At 44.8% G+C, this 20,357-nt stretch overlaps 1 protein-coding gene across 4 annotated transcripts in view; it reads left to right on the top strand.

The window, feature by feature from the left end:
* Positions 1-845: 845 nt before the first annotated feature.
* UBE2V1 (ubiquitin conjugating enzyme E2 V1) overlaps positions 846-20,357 on the top strand; it is a 31,892-nt gene continuing 12,380 nt past the window's right edge. Inside the window, exons 1-2 of one of the 4 annotated variants that reach the window (XM_004319948.4) lie at positions 846-1,089; positions 19,654-19,802. In XM_004319948.4, coding sequence (XP_004319996.1) covers positions 1,068-1,089; positions 19,654-19,802 — 171 coding nt within the window. In that variant the 5' untranslated portion in view covers positions 846-1,067. Of the gene's footprint in view, positions 1,090-4,601; positions 4,633-19,653; positions 19,803-19,844; positions 19,990-20,357 lie in introns of those variants that run through there. The other 3 variants (XM_004319947.4, XM_019943821.3, XM_019943822.3) reach the window with 3 other exon arrangements.

The raw sequence follows: 20,357 nt of genomic DNA, 5'->3' as shown, positions 1-20,357 counted from the left end.
CAGCATCTGGCACATAGTAGATGCTTAGTAAATATTTGTTCGATGGAATGAATGGATTGAGTGAAAGAGTGAACGAATGAATGAATGAGTGAATGCTTTCCCTGCCACCTTAATGCCCCAAATCATTTAGCTGCCCTTCTACAAGCCCCTTCTGGCCTGGGAGCATCGATCTTGGAAGCAAGACATCTGGCTTGGGTTCAAATTCTGACTCAGTCATTTAACAGCTGAGTTTAGATAAATGGCTTAACCCCTCTCGCCTTCATGTTTCACTTTAAGCCCGACCTGGTAGAGATGTTGTTGTGAGGATCCAACTAGATAGGAAAATGCCCCAGGCAAAATAGGTGCTTTTTATTCTTTTTATTTATTTATTTTTGCAGTAGCGGGCCTCTCACTATTGTGGCCTCTCCTGTTGCGGAGCACAGGCTCCGGACGCGCAGGCTCAGCGGCCATGGCTCACGGGCCCAGCCGCTCCGCGGCATGTGGGATCTTCCAGACCGGGGCACGAACCCGTGTCCCTTGCATCGGCAGGCGGATTCTCAACCACTGCGCCACCACGGAAGCCCAAAATAGGTGATTTTTAAAAATATTATAAACTTGCATCTATTTATTTATTTATATTTATTGAAGTATAGTTGACTTACAATATTGTGTTAGTTTCAGGTATACAGCATAGTGATTCAGGTTTTTGGGTTTTGGTGGGGTTTTTTTTGCAGATTATATTCCATTATAGGTTGTGACAATAGGCGCTTTTTAAAAGCTTTCTTTTCTTTTTCTTTCACAGTCACAGCCTTCCAAGTCTGATCCCCCTTGCCCTCCCCACCAAGCACCTCAATACCTCCCTCGCACCAGAGCCTGGAGGGCCTTGCAGGTTGCTGGGCCCTCACGCACGCAAACATTTCCTCTCTCTAAAAGGGCAGGAAAAAATACCTTCCCGGCAACTGGTCGCGCAGTCCGCGGAGCGGGCGTCAGCGGAGGCGTCTGCGTGTGCGCACACGCATGCGCAGAAGAGCCCGGAGAACGGGTGGGGGGTGAAGAAGGGGCCGGCCTTTGAGCGACAGCGACGCAAGATGGCAGCCACCACGGGCTCGGGTGAGCGGGGGCGCCGGACCCGGCCGGCCAAGGGGGCATGGGCTCGGGCCGGGGGCCGGGGACCCGCGAAGGCCCTTGCTGCGGGGCCAGGGCCTCTGCGATGCCTCTGTCCCCTGGGCACCGTGGCGGCGACCCAGGCGGCCTGAGTGGGGAGGAGGAGCAGGCGGTGGCCGGAAGCACGGGCGGGGGCCTGAGGGGCCTGTGGGGCCTGTGGGCGGCGCGGCGAGGCCCAGAGGCTCCCCCGGGCGGCGTGAGGGCCCTGCTGAGAGGAAGGGCCGGGTCTCGCGGCGCAGCGGAGCGGCCAGAGCGGGTGAGGGGCGAGCCCAGAGGCACTGCCGAGGAGATCGGGGCTGGCGGCTCTTTAGGGGAGATCGAGGGGTCCCCTTGAGAACGAGGAGGCGCCCCAAAATGGATGGAAGTCCTTTATTTGGGTGCTGGGTGTCCGGGTGGGGGGAGGAGCCTTGGGATGTCCTTTTGGCGGGGACTTAGGAGAAGCCCCTCAGGATGGATGAGGGAAGAAAACAGCATCCTGAGGGGTGACTGAGAGGATCCCCCATTGGTAAAGGGCAGGGCTCCAGTGTTCGTTTGGGGGATTGGGTTAGCTGAGGAAATTTTTATGTTGATTAGAAAGGGGGAGTCTTGGGGTGGCTACTTTGGGGGGGATGAAGGGCATCTCCATAGGATACGTGAGAAGAGGAAAGGGATTTTTCAGATTCCAGAGGGATTTGGTTGGAGCAGCTGAAAGTGAAATGACCCCATCGTTACCAGGCCCCTAGTTTTGGAGGTAGATGTTAGGTTTTAGGAGGCAAGCTCCGAGCAGGGCGGTTAGTGGAAGCTTGCGATATTGGGTGAAGAACAGATGAGTTGGGAGCCCTGGAGGTGTCTGTCTGGGGAAGGGAGCCCCATGCAGTGGGTGAGAGTGGGAAAAGGCCAGGTTTCAGAGATGTTCTCTTTAGAGAAGAAAAGTCTCCTTTGTTGGGTGAGGAAAGCGTACCCTAGGAGTGTCTGTTTTATGGAGACTGTCTCTCTCCCACTCTTTCGGGTGTTGGTAACATATGGGAGTGCAGCTCAGCAGTTCCCCAGTGGCTGGATGGGTTATGGGGAGAGGAACAAATAAAATGGGAAGTTTTGGGTGACTGGAGAAGAAAGCTGAGGTACAAGAGGGAAGGAGGGGGCTGCGCTGTGGGCCAGGGGGAGTTCTTCCAGGCCCTGGTAGGTAAAGGGAAGGAGCATTGATTTTGAGACTGGATTCACTGCTCAGTGTTCCTGAGATGCACCAGAGGATCAAATCCTGACGGGTCTGTTTCAGAGCTAACACTCACAGCTGGGCATCAGGGGATGGACTCAGGTGGCCTTCTGGAAGAGGCAGGGTGATGATTGCGTGGGGAAGGTCCCGCAGAGGGGCTGATGAGGCAAGAGAGTCGGACTCTGGAAGTGCAGAATTTGGGAGTAACAGAGTGTCCCCCTTTTGGTGAGGAGGGTGTCCCCTGAGGTGCCTGGCAGTGAAATTGGCCAGTGAAGTCCTCCCAGAAGAGGTGACAGTGGGTGACGGCTGATGGAGGAAATGAACAGGCCCACCTGCCTGGGTACTGAAATCCTCCAGCTGTTTAAGGCCGCAGCAGCACTGTTAGGAGAGGGTTGGTGACCCAAAGCGAGCAGGGTGAGGGGAGTCTGTCTTTCCAGGATGTTACTCCTCTAGTATCCCAAGGGGCCATCTTTGTTTGATTGTTAGAGTGGGAATAGAAGGAATTGGAAGTAGGGGATCTGACTGAAGTCACCTACCCCAAGCTGCCTTTTACACTTAAAGCAGTGGGGTCTTCCTGGAGGATGAGGAAACCACACATCTTTTTCCTAGGTTTGGTTTCAGTTGGAACAGTGCTGAGTCAGTTCATTTACAAAGAGACTGCTACAGACATTCTCAGAAGAGAGAGGCTGAGTCAGGCCAGACTGCTGTGGGAAACGTCTCATGAGACTAACACCCCTGCCAGGTTGCTCTGAACTGGGGGTACACTGTGCCTGCAGCAGCCAGCGTTGTGATGGCTTTGCAGCTCAGCCCCTTGGCAATCACTTGAGATTGGCTACCTGTAATCCGGTTTAACAGCTCCTTAATTCTAACTTCTTGAAGCCCTGCCAGTTGAAGAGTGCTTCATAAATGCTGTGGTGGTCAGATAAACCATCGTCAGCTGCTGTCTAGTGGCATACAAGAGCACTTGGCATGGTTTAGATAACATGGAAGAGGTTTTGAGGTGCCTTAAAATGGGCTTCCCAGGGGCTTCCCTGGTGGTGCAGTGGTTGAGAGTCTGCCTGCCGATGCAGGGGGCGCGGGTTCGTGTCCCGGTCTGGGAGGATCCCGTATGCCGCGGAGCGGCTGGGCCCGTGAGCCATGGCCACTGGGCCGGCGCGTCCGGAGCCTGTGCTCCGCAACGGGAGAGGCCACAACAGTGAGAGGCCCGCGTACTGCAAATAAATAAATAAATAAATAAGGGGCTTCCCAGAACTCCTTTGTCTGTTTATTCAGCAGGTATTTATTAAGAATTTGCTGTGTCCCATTGTGAATAGTGAACAAGATGGACATAGCCCCTGTCCTTGAGGAGCTTCTATTCAAGTCAGAAGCCCATTAAAGGAGTAAATAATTAAGATTTCAGATAACAGTAAACGCTATGAGGGAAATTGTGTGATGTAGTATCTGGAGAGGTGGTCAAGGAAGGCTTCTCCAAGGGGGGGTATTTGAACTGAGACAAATGATGGAAGGAGCCAACAGTGTGCGTCACAGGCAGGGGACGGGGAGGCTGAGTGGAAAGGCCCTGTGGCAGGACTGAGCTTGGCATGTTGAAAGAACAAGCTAAAGGCCTCCGTGTGCAAGGGAGGCTTGTTAAAGAGATGAGTTGGAGAGAGAGATGAGTTTGGATTTTATTCAGTGTGGAAGAAAGCCATTGAACAAGTACCTGGTCTGAAGTAAACGTTCAGTAAATGTTTGTTGAATGAATGAATGAGAGTCTTAAAAAGAGAGGAATGACAAGATCTGACCATTGCTCCCAGGCAGTAAGAGGAGTGCAGAGTGCTAAGGGAGGGAGCAGAAAGATCATATTTGGGTTAAACTAAAATGAGTGTACAGGCCTCTCTGCTTTCTAACCCTGAGAAGTCTTTCAGGTGTGGTCAGGGGCCCTGAGGCCTTCCTTAGGTTTAGAACAAACCTCTTGATTAATCTGTGCCCCTGGTTGCCAGGAAACAGCTGTGAAGCCTTTGAGTTCCTGTAAGGGCTGAACTTAGTTTTTTGTGGTCACTGCTTTCAACACTTGGTGACAGCAGCTTCCCACCTCCTTTGCTTCTGCAGTGTGTGATTTCCTCATAGATCTTAGAGGGGTGGAACTGTGGAAAACCCACTGGAATCCTCAGGATGCTTGTGTTGTGACAGGTGACTTCCTCCTGCCTTGGCCAGGATTGCAGGGCCTCAAAGAGTAGCCCTTGGCTGCCAGATCTTTCCTCTCACCCAGCATCCCACAGGCTGCCCTGACAGTAAACCAGAAATGGAGTGCCAGCAAAGTAAGCCCTTTACATTTTAAATTTGCATACGTTGGAGTGGCTGCATACACTCACTCCTCTTATGAACATTTAACCAGATGGGCAGTGGAGGTTAGTAGTCTTCCATTCCATTCAAGGGAGTTGCCTAGAAAGAGCTGGAGCTGGCAGATGAGAACCGGTAGTCTCTTAGCTGGTCTCGTTCCCGTGTGTCTCACTGTGTGAGCATCTTCTTGTGCCAGTTGTAGCTAAGTGCCTTTTGTACAACATGGGCCCTGCTTTCATGAGAACTTCTTCATGTTGTACGCAGCTGAAGAAACAGCAGTCTGCTCTAGTGATGGAGGGGAAACGCTTTGTTGGGCCACTACAATCTATTGTTCCTCTTATGGATTGCCAGGGTCAATTTGATGATCATGATTTTCCCTTCACAATAACTTTAAAACCACCCTCTTCCCCCCACCATATTCTCTTCCTCCCTCCCTCTCTCTCAGCTGAAGTGTAGCTCTACAGTAGTTTGATAAATGTAGAATAGAGGATATAAAGTCAGAAATCCTTTCTTTCTTTCTTTTTTTTTTAAAGAGTAGACACCTTTATTTATTTATTTTGGGCTGCATTGGGTCTTTGTTGCTGCGCACGGGCTTTCTCTAGTTGCAGTGCTCGGGCTTCTCATTGCAGTGGCTTCTCTCGTTGCGGAGCACGGGCTCTAGGCGCACGGGCTTCAGTAGTTGCAGCATGTGGGCTCAGTAGTTGCAGCATGCGGGCTCAGTAGTTGCAGCTCACGGGCTCTAGAGCGCAGGCTCAGTAGTTGTGGCTCACGGGCTTAGTTACTCTGCAGCATGTGGGATCTTCCCGGACTAGGGATCGAACCCGTGTCCCCTGCATTGGCAGGCGGATTCTTAACCACTGCGCCACCAGGCAAGTCCCAGGAATCCTCTCTTTAATTCTGAAAGGCCCCAGGGAAGTATAGAGCAGCACATTTGGTGAAGTAGAGATGTTAACACTGTTACTTTTATATTACGTAAAGTGGTTTAGAGGTTTCCTAGTACTTCGACTTAACCTGCTATGTCATCTCATCCAACTCTCCACAACCTAGTGAGCTCACCAGGGGAAGTATTGGCCCCCCAATATTCCTGAAGGAGACTGACGGCTGCCTGAGGAGTGGTGACACTCAGATTAGAGCCCAGGGGGTTTTGACTCCAGTTCCTTCCCCAACCTGCTCCAGTGCCTTAGGAAGGAAATGGAAAGGCATGGATTCAGGCATGTGCTCTTCCTCAGTCTTGGCGTATTTAATCTTGATGAGAGAACAGGCTTTAATGAGAAGTGTCTGCCACCTGTAGCAGGAACTCTTTTTACAGCATCCCTGGCCACATTTTACCCATTCTGGGTAATGTGCTGTCTGATGAGAGTGAAGGCCACTTCTTGCTCTTGCTTATACTTTACACTCAATAACTCAACACTCGTTGGGCTTAGGGCCCCCTCATGTCATGTACAAAGTCAGTCCTTGTCTTCATTGACATGCAAGCCCTTCAGACTTCTTTTTAAGCTGCACTTCTAAGGCTAACTATGGGTAGACACTGTATTAAATACATCATCTCGTTTCTGACAGCAACGTTTTGAAGCAGGTATCTATTGTGAAGGTGAGGAAACTGAGGCCCAGAGGGGAGAAATGATTTGCCTGAAGCTCAGAGCCAGTGACTTGCAAACCAGGGTACAGAACTGGGACAGCTCTGCTCCAGGACATATGCCCTTGTCCATATTAGCATTTTTCCAGCCCCCCATTGCCTGTTCTCCAGCTAGGCATCTCAAGTTCCTTCAGCCATTGGCAGGTCTGTTGACATTCCTGCCTTGGCGGATTAGTTCTTTCATGGGTGGATAGTAATGACACCAAGTATGATTCTTTCTTCATTGTCACGTTCACCCCATACAAGTTCAGTAGGTGTAACCCCAAAATAGATGGCAAATCCTCCTTCTCTCCATCGGCATTATTGTCGTTCTTGTCCTACCAGTACCACCTTTCTCTTGCCTAAAAGACTACAAAAGCCTCCTGCTTCCAGTCTTGCCCTTTTCTAATCCATTCTCTGTAGAGGAGGCAGAATGATTTTTTACAGACAAGAAAACAGAAACTGCCACTCTCTGCAGAAAGCCCTTCCTGCTGCACTTAGAATAAAATCCATCTCTTTTCCATGGCCCACAAGGGCTTCCATGGCCTTGGCCTTGCCTACCCCTGAGCTCGCGTGATGTGCACACCTGTGCCCTTGCTCTTCCCCTTTTAGGAATGCTCTGCCTGCCTGTGACTGCCTGCTTCTCCTTCTTCAGGTCTCAGCTCTCCAGAAAGTCCATCCCTGCCCACCCCTTTCAACATAGTCTTCTCACTCATTATCACATCTCTGTTCTGTTCTAAAGTGCATAACCTTATCTGAAGGTTTCTTGTTTGTTTTTCCACATTTCTGTGCCTTTGCAGTAGGGCAGGAATAATCCTTGTTCTCTGCTATGTCCCTAGCACCCACATAGTCCCTGACATAGAGTAGGTGCTCAATAAATATTGAATGTTGCAGTGAATTAATCCAGGGTCTCATCTTGATGTAGCCAAATATATAAATTTACATATTTGGAGAAACATTGTATCTGATAGGGCAGAAGCAAAAGTGCCTGTTCAGCTTTTCAAAAAGGAAAGCTCTTGTCCTGATAAGTTGGCATTTATAGACGGACTTCAGCATACAATTAACTCTTTCTCTCCTTCCCTGACTGTCCTGAGGCACTTACCACACCTTATTCTTTGTCTCCACCCCTTTCAGAGAAAATTTGATCTTTGGCCTTGGTCACCCTAGCAGCAGAGAAACACAGGGTCTTGCATCTTGTCACCAGCTGTTTGTTGTCACATTGTCTAGACTGTAAAGAATGATAGATTGCCGCTGTTTCTTCCCCCAGATCAGTGATTCTCAAACTAGTATATATTAGTATCACCTGGGGGGCTTGTTAGATTGCTGGGCTCCACCCTCAGTTTCAGATTCGATAGTTCTATGGTGTAATGTAGTGTAGTGTTCTGGTGTGTGGCCTGAGAATTTACATTTCTAGCCGGTTCCCAGGTGATGTGTAGGCTGCAGGTCTGGGGACCATACTTGGAGAATCATTGTTGTGTAGAAGGAGAGAAGAAATATGCTCCTCTGGACAGGCCCTAACCAGGCACCCAGACTGCACTGCACTTGCCAGTTGCTCAGAAACAAAAGTTACCTGCCCCTGACTTTATGCCCACTTTTCGAGAACGTTTAATCCAGGTGCATCACCTTCCAGGCCTCCTTATTTTCAGAATGGTAGCAGCACCAGACTCCTAGCTCAGTTCACTGTCTTCCCTGAATGGGCAACCAGACCAGTTTCAACTAGCAGCTTTCTTTCCCGGAGAAACCTGTGAGGCTCTGCCATTTTAAATCAAGACCCAGGCCAGGCCAGGGTTTTCCAAGATTGGCATGCTGTAATAGCCGCTGCTTTGTGGCAGTGCTTTTCCCAAAAGGATGTTTTAAAGGGCTTCAAAATCCTTTTTGTACCACAAATATTTTAATATGTTGCTGTGTTTCAAATTACTGCATTAAATGTTTTACTAGGACATGGTGTAAAACCCTATCAAATATTCATACTTTTTTAACCTGGTTGTCATATTTTCTTTGTAATATCCTGCAGCTGCTGACTTTTCAGTTTATATTTAGCCAGGAGAAAAACTGGCTGACTTTTGATACTGACACAAATCCAGGAAAAATCCTTCTGGAGAGAAGAATTCTGAAGTAACAGGAACAAATGTTTTCTTTTTAAAAATCTTGGGTTACTGCGTTATTTTAGCACCTTGGTAGAGTTATCTTAACATTTTCATAGCTAACCTTTTAATAGTTATAGTTTATTAAGATTAACAAGAGTCCATTTTTACATCCTCTATTGCCTCTTGAAGCTGTTCCTTCAGCTGCCTTTTAGGTGTCAGATTAACACACAACTTTTAGGAACCTTAAAATTTAGCTTGATTCAATGGCTTAAAGTGCCATAGGAAGAAAATATGTTAGGGTATCACTGCGTTTTTCTGATCTGTTATGCTTCTGGTTTTTGACATATCTGGATTTAATTTTTAATATATTCACTGAAGTCTTTTGTTTAACGTGTCATGATTTTGAGCTTATTCTCTCCACTTGGGATGGAATGAAGCCCTCCCTGTGACTGATACACTCACAAGGTCTGCAGGAGCTCTGAACTCCACCAATATTTGGATTTATGTCCCTGGGGTAGCCCCTGAGGTTCTAGAACAAGGGTTATTTGGAGTCAAATGTTCTTGCTTTGTAGAAAATATTGGAGTTAGGCCATTTGGAGTTAAATGCTCTTGCTTTGTAGAAAATATTGATGTATTAACTTTGTATGCAGTTTCTAAATGGTTTGAAATATCAGTAACATGCTTTCATATATATTTTATGAAACAAAGTTCAATTTGTAATGAAGAATCCTTGACTTGTGTGGTGTGGGGAAAAAAACAGTTTTCCCTCATTAAAAAAAAAGTTTCTCTAAAAGTCTTGATCACACTTCATTAAAAAATAAAACTACTTATCAAATTTTAATTATCTCAAAACAAAGAACCTTATCTTTGTTAAGGTATCTCAGTTATATGGTATCAGTGTCCAATATTTTGGCCACAGTAGACCATATGAGAGGTTACAGTAGGAAAGGAAGAGGTACTGCCTTTTCTTCAATCAGGAAACATTTATTGAGTACCATTACATGCCAGGTAGCATACCAGATTCTGGGGAGGTAGAATTGAATGAGTCACAACTCTAACTTGAGAAGCTCCAAGAGTGAGTCAGACAACAAAAAAAGAAAGAAAATGAAATTTAAAGAAAAAGAAAAGGTACAGCACAGACATTGTGTGAAGGTAAAGGAGCATGGGGTTGGGGGTAAGGGGGCTCTTAGAGGACCTCCACAGACTGCCCAGCTCCGAGTTGAAGATTTGTGTTTCTTCTTAAGATCATCATATTTAAAATTTAATGTATAACTTTTCTTGGGCTATTTGAAATCCATACTAAGCCCCTTTGATAATCTTTTTAATATTAGACTCCCTTTTAATAGTGCTATGAATGTTTCCCTGCTGTATTTCCAGAAATAAACCAGAGTTAGAATTTTGTGACGTTGAGCATTATTCACTCTGAAATAACATCCCTAGCTAACACCCGGCCACCATTCATTTATTCAGCAAGCGTTTGAGTACATGCTTTGGCAAAGCACTCTTTGACGTATTGGAAATTCAGCAGTGAACAAAACAGATGAAGTTTTATTCTCAGGGAGTTTATGTTCACATGGGAGAGACAGACAGTAAACAACTAATGAAGTGGAAGAGAATACACTTAAAATGTCAAGTGGTAATGATGCTGTGAAGAAAAATAAAGCAAGATAAGGGAATGGGAAGTTGGAGCTTAGATGAAGAATAAGGGAGCCAGCCAGCCAGCCAGCCATTCCCAGCTCGGGGACAGAGAATTCTGGGGTGAGGCAACATCAGGTGCAAAAGCAAAGTCAGGTTGCCTCTTCAGGAACTTCAAAAAGGATGGTATGGCTGAAGGAGAGTGAGGAGCAAGGGAAAGGGTGGCAGGAAATGATGTTGGAGAAACAGGTAGGGCTCTGTAGGTGAGGTAAGGAGTTTGGATGCTAGTTGTAAGGGAAAGCCAGTGGAGGGCTTTGAGAAGGGGAGTGATGGGATCTAACTTAACAGTGGTTGCAGTGGGAATGGTGAAGATGATTGTATTTGGGATATATTTGGAAATGGGTTAGGTATGGGGTATAAGAGAAAGATCTCTTATCATAACTCCAAGATTTCTAGCCAGAGAAATCTGTTTGTGCTATATACTGAGATCGAAGAGTGGGTACTTTTTGTTTTTTGAGGAGTGCAAGGGAGTTTTGTTTGGAATTGTTTTAAGTTGGAGAGGCCTATGAGGCATATAAACGGAGATGTGTAGAAGGCAGTTAGTTGGAAATATAAACTGGAGAGTTACTAAGCTTCCTTGGTCTGGATAAAATCACTTGGGGAGGGGGCAGGAAAGCTGCGGTCAGTGGGCTGTGCCCTGAGGCCTGGCAGCCAGTGTTTGCAGTCAAGGAGGTGAGGCCGATCAACTAGTGAGGTAGGAAGAGAGCCTGAGGCTAAGGGAAGAGAGTTACAGGAGGGAGTTATGGGTGCCGCTGAGAGCTCCAGGAACTTGAGGTAGGGGCTGAGAATTGACCACAGGATTTGGCTAGAGGGTGCTGCTTGGTGCCCCTGACAAGAGCAGTTTGGGTGAGTGACTAGCTAGAAAAGCCTGATTGGAGTAGGTGCGAGTGAAGAATTGCAAACAAGGGGTCTAGACAGCCCTTTTGAGATTTTTTGCTAAAAATGAACAAAGAAATGAGTTGGTAGCTAGAAGGGGATATGGAATCAAGTGAGGGTTTTTGTATTTTATAGTACGATGGATAGTACAGTGCCGATGAAGGTGATTCAATCTCTGTCCCAGGTATTACACAAAGTGCTTTTATAGGTTTTACCTCATTGGTTCTTCCTCACCACTTGTAGAGGCAAAGAGTATTGGGATCCCTGTTACGCTGAGGGTCAAGGATAACTTGGCGTAGTCACCCCGCTAGATTGCTGGAAAGTTGCAGAGCATGGATTTGAGCCTAGGTTCCTGGTCTTAACCCTCTGCTGAGAGATTATAGAATTTTCTCTAAATTATATTCTGACTCTTATTTGTGGGAGGTAACTTCGCCATTCCTCTGACCAACCTTTTTAAAATAGAGTAGTCGGGACTTCCCTGGCGGTCCAGTGGTTAAGACTTCACCTTCCAGTGCAGGGAGTGCGGGTTCGGTCCCTGGTTGGGGAGCTAAGATCCCACATGGCTTGCGGCCAAAAAAAACAAAACATAAAACAGAAGCAGTATAGTAACAAATTCAATAAAGACTTTTAGAATGGTCCACATCAAAAAAAAAAAAATCTTAAAAAAAAATAATAAATAGGTCAACCAGGTATCCTTACATTTGTGATTCTACTTCCGTGGCATCTAAAGATCGTTTATGTGAGTATACACATACGGGGAAGCATGGGTTGACTTTGTGTTTATCTTTTATAAAATGGAGTGTACATACCTTTTTATCCTTTGCTCAGTTTTTTTATTTTTCAACGAATATTTATCTAAAGACTACCATGTAAAGGCCAGTTGTTTTAATGTTTTTTTTATAAAAATGGGAACTATCACAACAGTCATGCAAATTAATATGTGCTGCCTTAAATCTCTTTAACATCCCACCTACCTCAGCTTATAAGAAGTTCGATAACTTGTTCCGTCTCACAAGTATTTGCTCTAAGCAAATGCTTCTGGCTTTGTATCCTGAGATGTTAGTAGTAACACATCTCTAACCTGGCCTCTAATCCTTCAGCCCATCCTGAACATTACCTGGGAGATTTGCCTTATCTCTTGCCCTGCTCAGAGCCTTTTGCAGCTCCCCACTAATTACCCTCAGGATAAAGTCCTCTTAGTAACATGGCCCCACCTCTTTAGCTTTCATCACATTCAGAGGGGTCTATGACCCCCCTCAAAGATTAAGAAACGTTGCCCTATGATTATATTTCTCTTATACGTTCTAATACTGTTTTGTTTTATTGAACTTTGTATGTGTATCTTGTTTCCATAGTGAGACTTTATACTCTAATTGGGAAGCTCCTGTTTTTATTTCTTTCATAGCCCCAATAAGGTCTAGCATGGTGTTGGATAAGTGTTTGATAATTATTGTACTGAAAGAAAGTGTGTGTACATATATATTACTAACAAATTTATAGGTAGGGAAATTTTGACAAACAGGTAACAAGCGTAGCTAACATTTTAAAAAATTGCAGTCCTGAAATGTGTGGATTTTGCTTGTAAAGGTGGAATGAGCTCAGTTTTACACACATTAAACATGGTGAACCCTAGATGGTTCCTTACTAGATAGAGTTCAGTATACCAGCTAACCAGGTGCTAATCAGCCACTTCTATTTAAATATCAAAAAAAGCTAAATGAATCACTGCATAATTTGTAAATTTTTGCAGTTCCTGATTTCTGCTAGCTGTAGTTATTCCCCAGACTTCACTTTTAATCAATTTTTGAGTGAAAATAAAAGTTTATGGCTTAGGAAAAATGAATTAAAAAGTAACAGTCCTCTTTAAAAGCTATCCAGGGACTTCCCTGGTGGCGCAGTGGTTAAGAATCTGCCTGCCAGTGCAGGGGACATGGGTTCGATCCCTGGTCCAGGAAGATCCCACATGCCATGGAGCAACTAAGCCCGTGCGCCACAACTACTGAACCTGTGTGCTGCAACTACTGAAGCTTGTGTGCCTAGAGCCTGTGCTCCGCAACAAGAGAAGCCACCGCAACGAGAAACCCGCGCACCACAACGAAGAGTAGCCCCTGCTCACCGCAACTAGAGAAAGCCCGCGTGCAGCAACAAAGACCCAATGAAGCCAAAAATAATAATAAATAAACAAATAAATAATTTTTAAAAATAAAATGAAAAAAATAAAAGCAATCCACTTTGTGGACTTAAATTCTTCGAGATTTTGCTAAATAAAGGTTAACTGAGTACTTAACTGCCCAATGCCAGATTACAACGTTTATCAACCTTTACTTACCCTTACCCTCAGAGGGTTTAAAATATCCTCTGAGCTAAACCTAGGATATTAGGGCTTAAAGGGATTTTTGAGAACAATTAGGTGACCTCAGATGTTGCAGAGTGGTGTCCCATAAGCAGAATCTGACCCATAGACATTTGGCCAGGGCAAAGGCGTGACTGTCCCCTTTAGAGAGGATGTGTATTCTCCAGCTCACCTCAGTTCTTAACACTTCCTGTTGTTTTGAGCCAGACATTAAAGAAATCTGCAAAGCCATACCACTCTTCTCACTAGTTTAATTCTGTTCTTTGGAAAATACAGTTATATGTTATTTATCTTAGCACGTAATGGTTGGTTGTGGTTAGTTGTAAATGAATTAAATATTTTTATAATTTCTCAGTTTTAATTTTCTAATTTGGTCAATATCAATAGCTATAACCCACATAAACAAAGGCTCTTTGAAGTCTTCAATAATTTTTAAGAGTGTAAAAGGGTCTTGAGACCAAAAAAGCTGAGAACTGCTATTCAAATGGAATAAATGCTTATCATAATCAGTATATGGTACAATTATTCTGATATTCATATGTATATTCCAACTCCTGCTTGGAATATTTCTAGACTGCCTAATAGATGCTGGCCAATCCAGAGTTTTTCATTTATTAAGCTGTTTTGATGCCTGTTTTATAATTGAATCAAATTGAATCATCCTGTAATGTCAGTACAGAAGTAACAACGAAAAGCTGACTTTGTCCTCTGTGGTGCTCATTTACTGTTCCAAATACTAACCTAAAATAAGTTTAAGTGACTCATTTGTTGTTGTGCAGTTGTGTATATGAGCTCTGCATGCTTTGTTTTTAAGTAATTAAATGTCTCTAATCCAATGGAAATACCTGTTGGAAGTGCAAGATTCATTACTAATATAATATTTTCCCCTACTTCAGAAGTAAAAAAATCAAGCGTCAGAAAGATATGTTGAATTCACTACCTGTTTTGAAACTAATAGCAATGAGCTTGTGATATTTGGATTAAGGGGGACTTCCCTGGTGGTCCAGCAGTTAAGACTCTGCTTCCAGTGCAGGGGGCGCGGGTTCGTTGCCTGGTCGGGAAACTATGATCCCACTTGCCGCGAAGTGTGGCCAAAAAATTAAATTAAAAAAAAAAAGATTTCCTAATCAGACCTGGTTGTTAGATGAAGAGGGGACATTTCCACCTATAAGGATGTTCTTTGCTAAAGTGTACAAGAGGAACAGTTACACCTGAAATAATTAATCCAACCTGATTTAAAGATCTGACACAGGGCTTCCCTGGTGGCGCAGAGGTTGAGAGTCCGCCTGCCGATGCAGGGGACACGGGTTCGTGCCGCGGTCCGGGAGGATCCCACATGCTGCGGAGCGGCTGGGCCCGTGAGCCATGGCCGCTGAGCCTGCGCATCTGGAGCCTGTGCTCCGCAACGGGAGAGGCCACAACAGTGAGAGGCCCGCGTACCACAAAAAAAAAAAAAAAGATCTGACACAAAAAATAGCACATTTGGGGGAATTCCCTGGCAGTTCAGTGGTTAGGACTTAGCGCTTTCACTTCTGGGACCCCGGGTTCAATCCCTGGTCGGGGAACTAAGATCCTGTAAACCGAGGAGCAGCAAAAAATGAAAACAAAAGAAAAAAAAGCACATTTTTTTATCTTGCCAAAGAGAGCAACTTGAAATAGAGGTCACATGTATAACTTCATTCGAGAATGAAGGGCTGGGCTTCCCTGGTGGCGCAGTGGTTGAGAGTACGCCTGCCGATGCGGGGGACACAGGTTCATGCCCCGGTCCGGGAGGATCCCACGTGCCGCGGAGCGGCTGGGCCCGTGGGCCATGGCCGCTGAGCCTGCGCGTCCGGAGCCTGTGCTCCGCAACGGGAGAGGCCACAGCAGTGAGAAGCCCGCGTACCGCAAAAAAAAAAAACAGTGAAGGGCTGAGCTTCCCTGGTGGCGCAGTGGTTGAGACTCTGCCTGCTAATGCAGGGGTCACTGGTTCGAGTCCTGGTCTGGGAGGATCCCACATGCCGCGGAGCAACTAGGCCCGTGAGCCACAACTACTGAGCCTGCGCTCTGCAGAAAGAGGGGCCGCGACAGTGAGAAGCCCGCGCACCGCGATGAAGAGTGGCCCCCGCTTGCCACAACTAGAGAAAGCCCTCGCACAGAAACGAAGACCCAACACAACAAAAATAAATAAATTAATTAATAAACTCCTACCCCCAACATCTTCTTTAAAAAAAAAAGTGAAGGGCTTAGCCATGGGAGCTATTGTACTTTGCTGTTGATCATTTGACTTGAACAAGTTTTGGTAACACTAAAGAACACAGACCACTTAAAGTTAGTCACTTAGGGAATACTATGAAGTGAGATTCCCACTCTCAGAGAATCCTTGATCCTTATTTCAATCAGGTGTCACATAACTGAAGCCCTAGAGAAGGTGAGGAAGCATGACTGATGTAACTTATCTGGGGAAGAGTGTTCCAGGCAAAGCGAATAGCAAGTGCAGTTTGGTTGACATGGTTCCTAAGTGTTGTGTTGATCAAATGACACAATCATGGTTGTTTGTTTGTTTTTTTAACATCTTTATTGGAGTATAATTGCTTTACAATGGTGTGTTAGTTTCTGCTTTATAACAAAGTGAATCAGTTATACATATACATATATCCCCATATCTCTTCCCTCTTGGGTCTCCCTCCCTCCCACCCTCCCTATCCCACCCCTCTAGGTGGTCACAAAGCACCGAGAGCTGATCTCCCTGTGCTACGCTGCTGCTTCCCACTAGCTATCTATTTTACATTTGGTAGTGTATATATGTCCATGCCACTCTCTCACTTTGTCCCAGCTTACCCTTCCCCCTCCCCCTCCCCATATCCTCAAGTCCATTCTCTAGTAGGTCTGCTCTTTATTCCCATCTTGCCCCTAGGTTCTTTATGACCTTTTTTTTTTTCTTAGATTCCATATATATGTGTTGGCATACGGTATTTGTTTTTCTCTTTCTGACTTAACTTCACTCTGTATGACAGACTCTAACAACCCAATCCAAAAACGGGCAGAAGACCTAAATAGACATTTCTCCAAAGAAGATATACAGACTGCCAACAAACACATGAAAGAATGCTCAACATCATTAATCATTAGAGACATGCACATCAAAACTACAATGAGATGTTATCTCACACTGGTCAGAAAGGCCATCATCAAAAAATCTACAAACAATAAATGCTGGAGAGGGTGTGGAGATAAGGGAACCCTCTTGCACTGTTGGTGGGAATGTAAATTGATACAGCCACTATGGAGAACAGTATGGAGGTTCTTTAAAAAACTAAAAAAACTACCATACCACCCAGCAATGCCACTACTGGGCATATAGTCAGAGAAAACCATAATTCAAACAGAGTCATGTACCACGATGTTCATTGCAGCTCTATAAATAGCCAGGACATGGAAGCAACCGAAGTGTCCATCAACAGATGAATGGATAAAGATGTGGCACATATATACAATGGAATATTACTCAGCCATAAAAAGAAATGAAGTTGAGTTATTTGTAGTGAGGTGGATGGACCTAGAGTCTGTTATACAGAGTGAAGTAAGTCACAATCGTGGTTTTTTAAAAAAATCAGAAAATATGGAAAGGGGGGGTTGGAACCACCCATAATCCTTGCACCTAGAGATAACCAGGTTGCACCTAGAGATGATCTATCCAGGTTTCTTAAGATGTCACTTAACATCTATATTAGTTTACTAGGGCTGCCATAACAGAATACCACAGACTGGGTAGCTTAAACAATGGACATTCAGAATTCTGGAGGCTAGAAGTCCAAGATCAAGGTATCAGCAGGTTTGATTTCTTTTGGCTTGCAGGTCTTTTCTTTTGGCCTTCTCACTGGGTCCTCACATGGTCTTTACTCCATACAGATGTGCATACCTGTTGTTTCCTTGTGCATCTAAGTTTCCTCTTCCAGTAAGGACACCAGTCATATTGGATTAGGGCCCACCCTAATGGCCTCATTTTAACTTAATCACCTCTTTAAATTAAGGCTCTGTTTCCAAATATAGTCACATTCTGAGATGCTGGGACTTAGGTCTTCAACATATGAACTTGAGGAGACACAGTTCAGCCCATTACACCATCTGTGAACAAGTACGTCAGATATCTATCAGTCTTCCTATCAGTACAATTCTGTGCTATTTGGATATTCATTTTTATTAGTGCAGGCTTATAAAGTAACCAATAGTAACAGCAGTAGTAATGCACAGTGATTTTTTTTCTCCTAAGCCAAATTAGGATTATTAAAGATTTAACTCTTTCTAAACAAAAGGCATTGAATTGTCTGGTTTTTTGCTTATAATGTCACAAACAGCCTTCAGTTTCGCATTTGCTGGAGGAGACTTAATCCAGTGTAAGTGAATAATCCAGTTGGCTCTTCTGTGGATAAAAAATGCCAGTGTTTTCCAAATGGACCATTCAAGAATGCTTTCAGATTTTTCCTGTTTCCTTTCAAGTACCATCTGTGCTATTTAATATTTTTCTTCAGTCAGCTGACTCTTTTGCTTATGTTTATTTTAGAAGGAAAATTTTAACATAATCATAAAGGGGAAATTAGTTTAACATTACTTGCCCTAATAAATACATGACTGTAAAATGAAGTGTTCACTCATGTACCATCTGAAAAAAAGCCTGGGAGCAATAGTTGACTTCTCTTTCTCTCACACTTCATGGGCAATCTGACAGCAAATCTTACCAGCTCACACCCCTGAAATATCTAAAACTGTGCTACTTCTCACCACCTTCACTGCTATCACCCTGTTCCTTCACTGTTAACACCTGTGATCTTTTGCTGGGATTATTGCAATAGCCTTCTAGCTGTTTCTGCCCTAGCTCCCTTCACTGTACTCTTCATACAGCAGCCAGAGGGATCCTGTTAAAAACAAGTCAAAATCCTGTCATTCCTCTATTCAAAACTCCAGTGGCTTTTTAACAGTTGGAGTCCCTAATTTCCTACTTCCATCTCACTGACTTGGTTTTAGCTCACTTGGCATCTTTGCTGTTCTTTGACACTCTGGGCAAGGTCGTACTTCAGGACCTTTGCACCTGCTCTTTCCTCTGACTGGAAGACTCTCCCCTCAGCTGCCGATAAGTCATGTTCCCTATTTAAAATTGTAACTCCCCCCACCAGTACTCTCTGCTCCAGAACACCACCATCTGTCATACTACATAACTTGCATAATTTGTATTTGTTTCCTTCTAGAATGTAAGCTCCATGAGGGCAGGCATTTTTGTTTTGTTCACAGCTTATTTCTTGGTGCCTAGAAAAGTGCCTGATTTCCTCAGGTATTTATTCCAGTTGAATTAATAGTAACATGTGTTCCACACTTTGGGAAATACTGAGATATACAGAGAACACCTCCCACAGTCTTGAGTCCCTCCAGTGGGTCTTTCTTCATAATCATATGTTAAGTGCTGCTTGGCTCTGAGAGTCTGGCCAGTTGGAGGCTCGGTAAAGAAAGCTTGTAACTTGCCTGGATCCTGAGTTTTTTCCTGAGGAATAGTCTAAATGCCAGGGGAAGAGGTGAGTGCGGGGAGAGGTAGGCAGGCCTGGTTGGGAGAATAACATCCCCATCTGGGCCCAGTACCTAGACTCTGTTCTGGAAGACACCCAGAAGCGGTGCAAGCCTCAGCCTGAACTTGGGTGCAGTGGCATGAACCTGTGAGATGTGTTCGTGTGTTTGCTTCCATGAGCTACTTTCCAGGCTTTGGGATTTTTGGAAACAGGTAAAGCAGAGAACTGGCTACCGTCTTAGCTTTTTCACAAGAGAGAAGCTATGACTTAAATATTTGCAATTTTTCATCCTTGCTGCCTTCTGTTGACTCTGAGTTGATCAAGAGGACACTGTTGTTACATGATAGGGCCAGGGCGTCTGTTCCTCCTAAGGTAGTTGGAGAGTCGTTCCAACAAATGAGCATGCCCTTAGACTCAGAAATGTAGAATAAGAACAAAACAAAAGAAATAGCCTCTTTTCTTCCAAGGCACTTTTGTTAGCACTTTAGTTTTCATCTCAAACTATTGGGCCCAAATTAATCAACATTTCGGCTTGTAAACCGTTTATGAAGTTCGTCAAAGCTCCAGGGATGGGGGTGGGGTGTCTTTCTAGGTTTGGTCATCCAGCCCTGGTGTAGTCGACACTTCACCTGTAACAAACCACGTGCCCCTTCCTTCTGGTTGTGCTGGTCAATACAGATAGCTTCGTAAGCAGCAAGCTTGAGGTACGACAACTTACAGAAGTTTTTAGCACATAAGCATCTTTATTCTAACCTAGTGATAATGAGCAGCTAGCTTTAGGCTTACAAGTTCCCCTGGAGTTGCTAGTATCTTGAATTTCTTTCCATTTATTTTAGGAGTAAAAGTCCCTCGCAATTTCCGACTGTTGGAAGAACTCGAAGAAGGCCAGAAAGGAGTAGGAGATGGCACAGTTAGCTGGGGTCTAGAAGATGACGAAGACATGACACTTACAAGATGGACAGGGATGATAATTGGGCCTCCAAGAGTAAGCGTCGAGCTACCGCTATAAATGTCAATGTCTTAAATTCACTGTGCCTCCTTTTAAAAAATATTAGCCTTATCACGGAAAAAGCTCACCAATGGTATATTTTCTGAAATGTGGATATTCTTTTTTGACCAGTTTCAGTTTATATATTTGAACCTCCTCTGATGCTGTTTAATCCCTCTAAATGGTAAGCAAAAACCTGTTTAGTCTCATAGTGTGAATTTACATGACAATGTAGACAGTGAGGTTTGAGGTAATTGTACCCTCACGTAGTTTAGAACAAACTCTTGGGCTTATCAAATAACAAGGCTCCAGGTACAGCCAGCATTCCTGAAGACAGTGTCCAACTGAACTTCGGAAAACCTTTATGGTTGTGGTTTTTATTCATTGTTTCCCAGTCCTGCCATGCGTCTGTATCCTAATTCATTGGGCCATTCAACAAAGGGTTATTGCCTGCCTGGTCTGCTGTGGTCTGTTCCAGGCTCTGTTGGGCCCAGAGACCTTTGCGAAGAAGACAAAGACAGTGGGGATGGGGAACAGGACCCCTCTTTTAGA

This window comes from Tursiops truncatus, chromosome 15, assembly GCF_011762595.2.
Source record: "Tursiops truncatus isolate mTurTru1 chromosome 15, mTurTru1.mat.Y, whole genome shotgun sequence".
NCBI classification, from domain to species: Eukaryota; Metazoa; Chordata; class Mammalia; order Artiodactyla; family Delphinidae; genus Tursiops; species Tursiops truncatus.
Note: the sequence above shows the minus strand (reverse complement) of the source record. Positions and strands in the feature narration are given on the sequence as shown.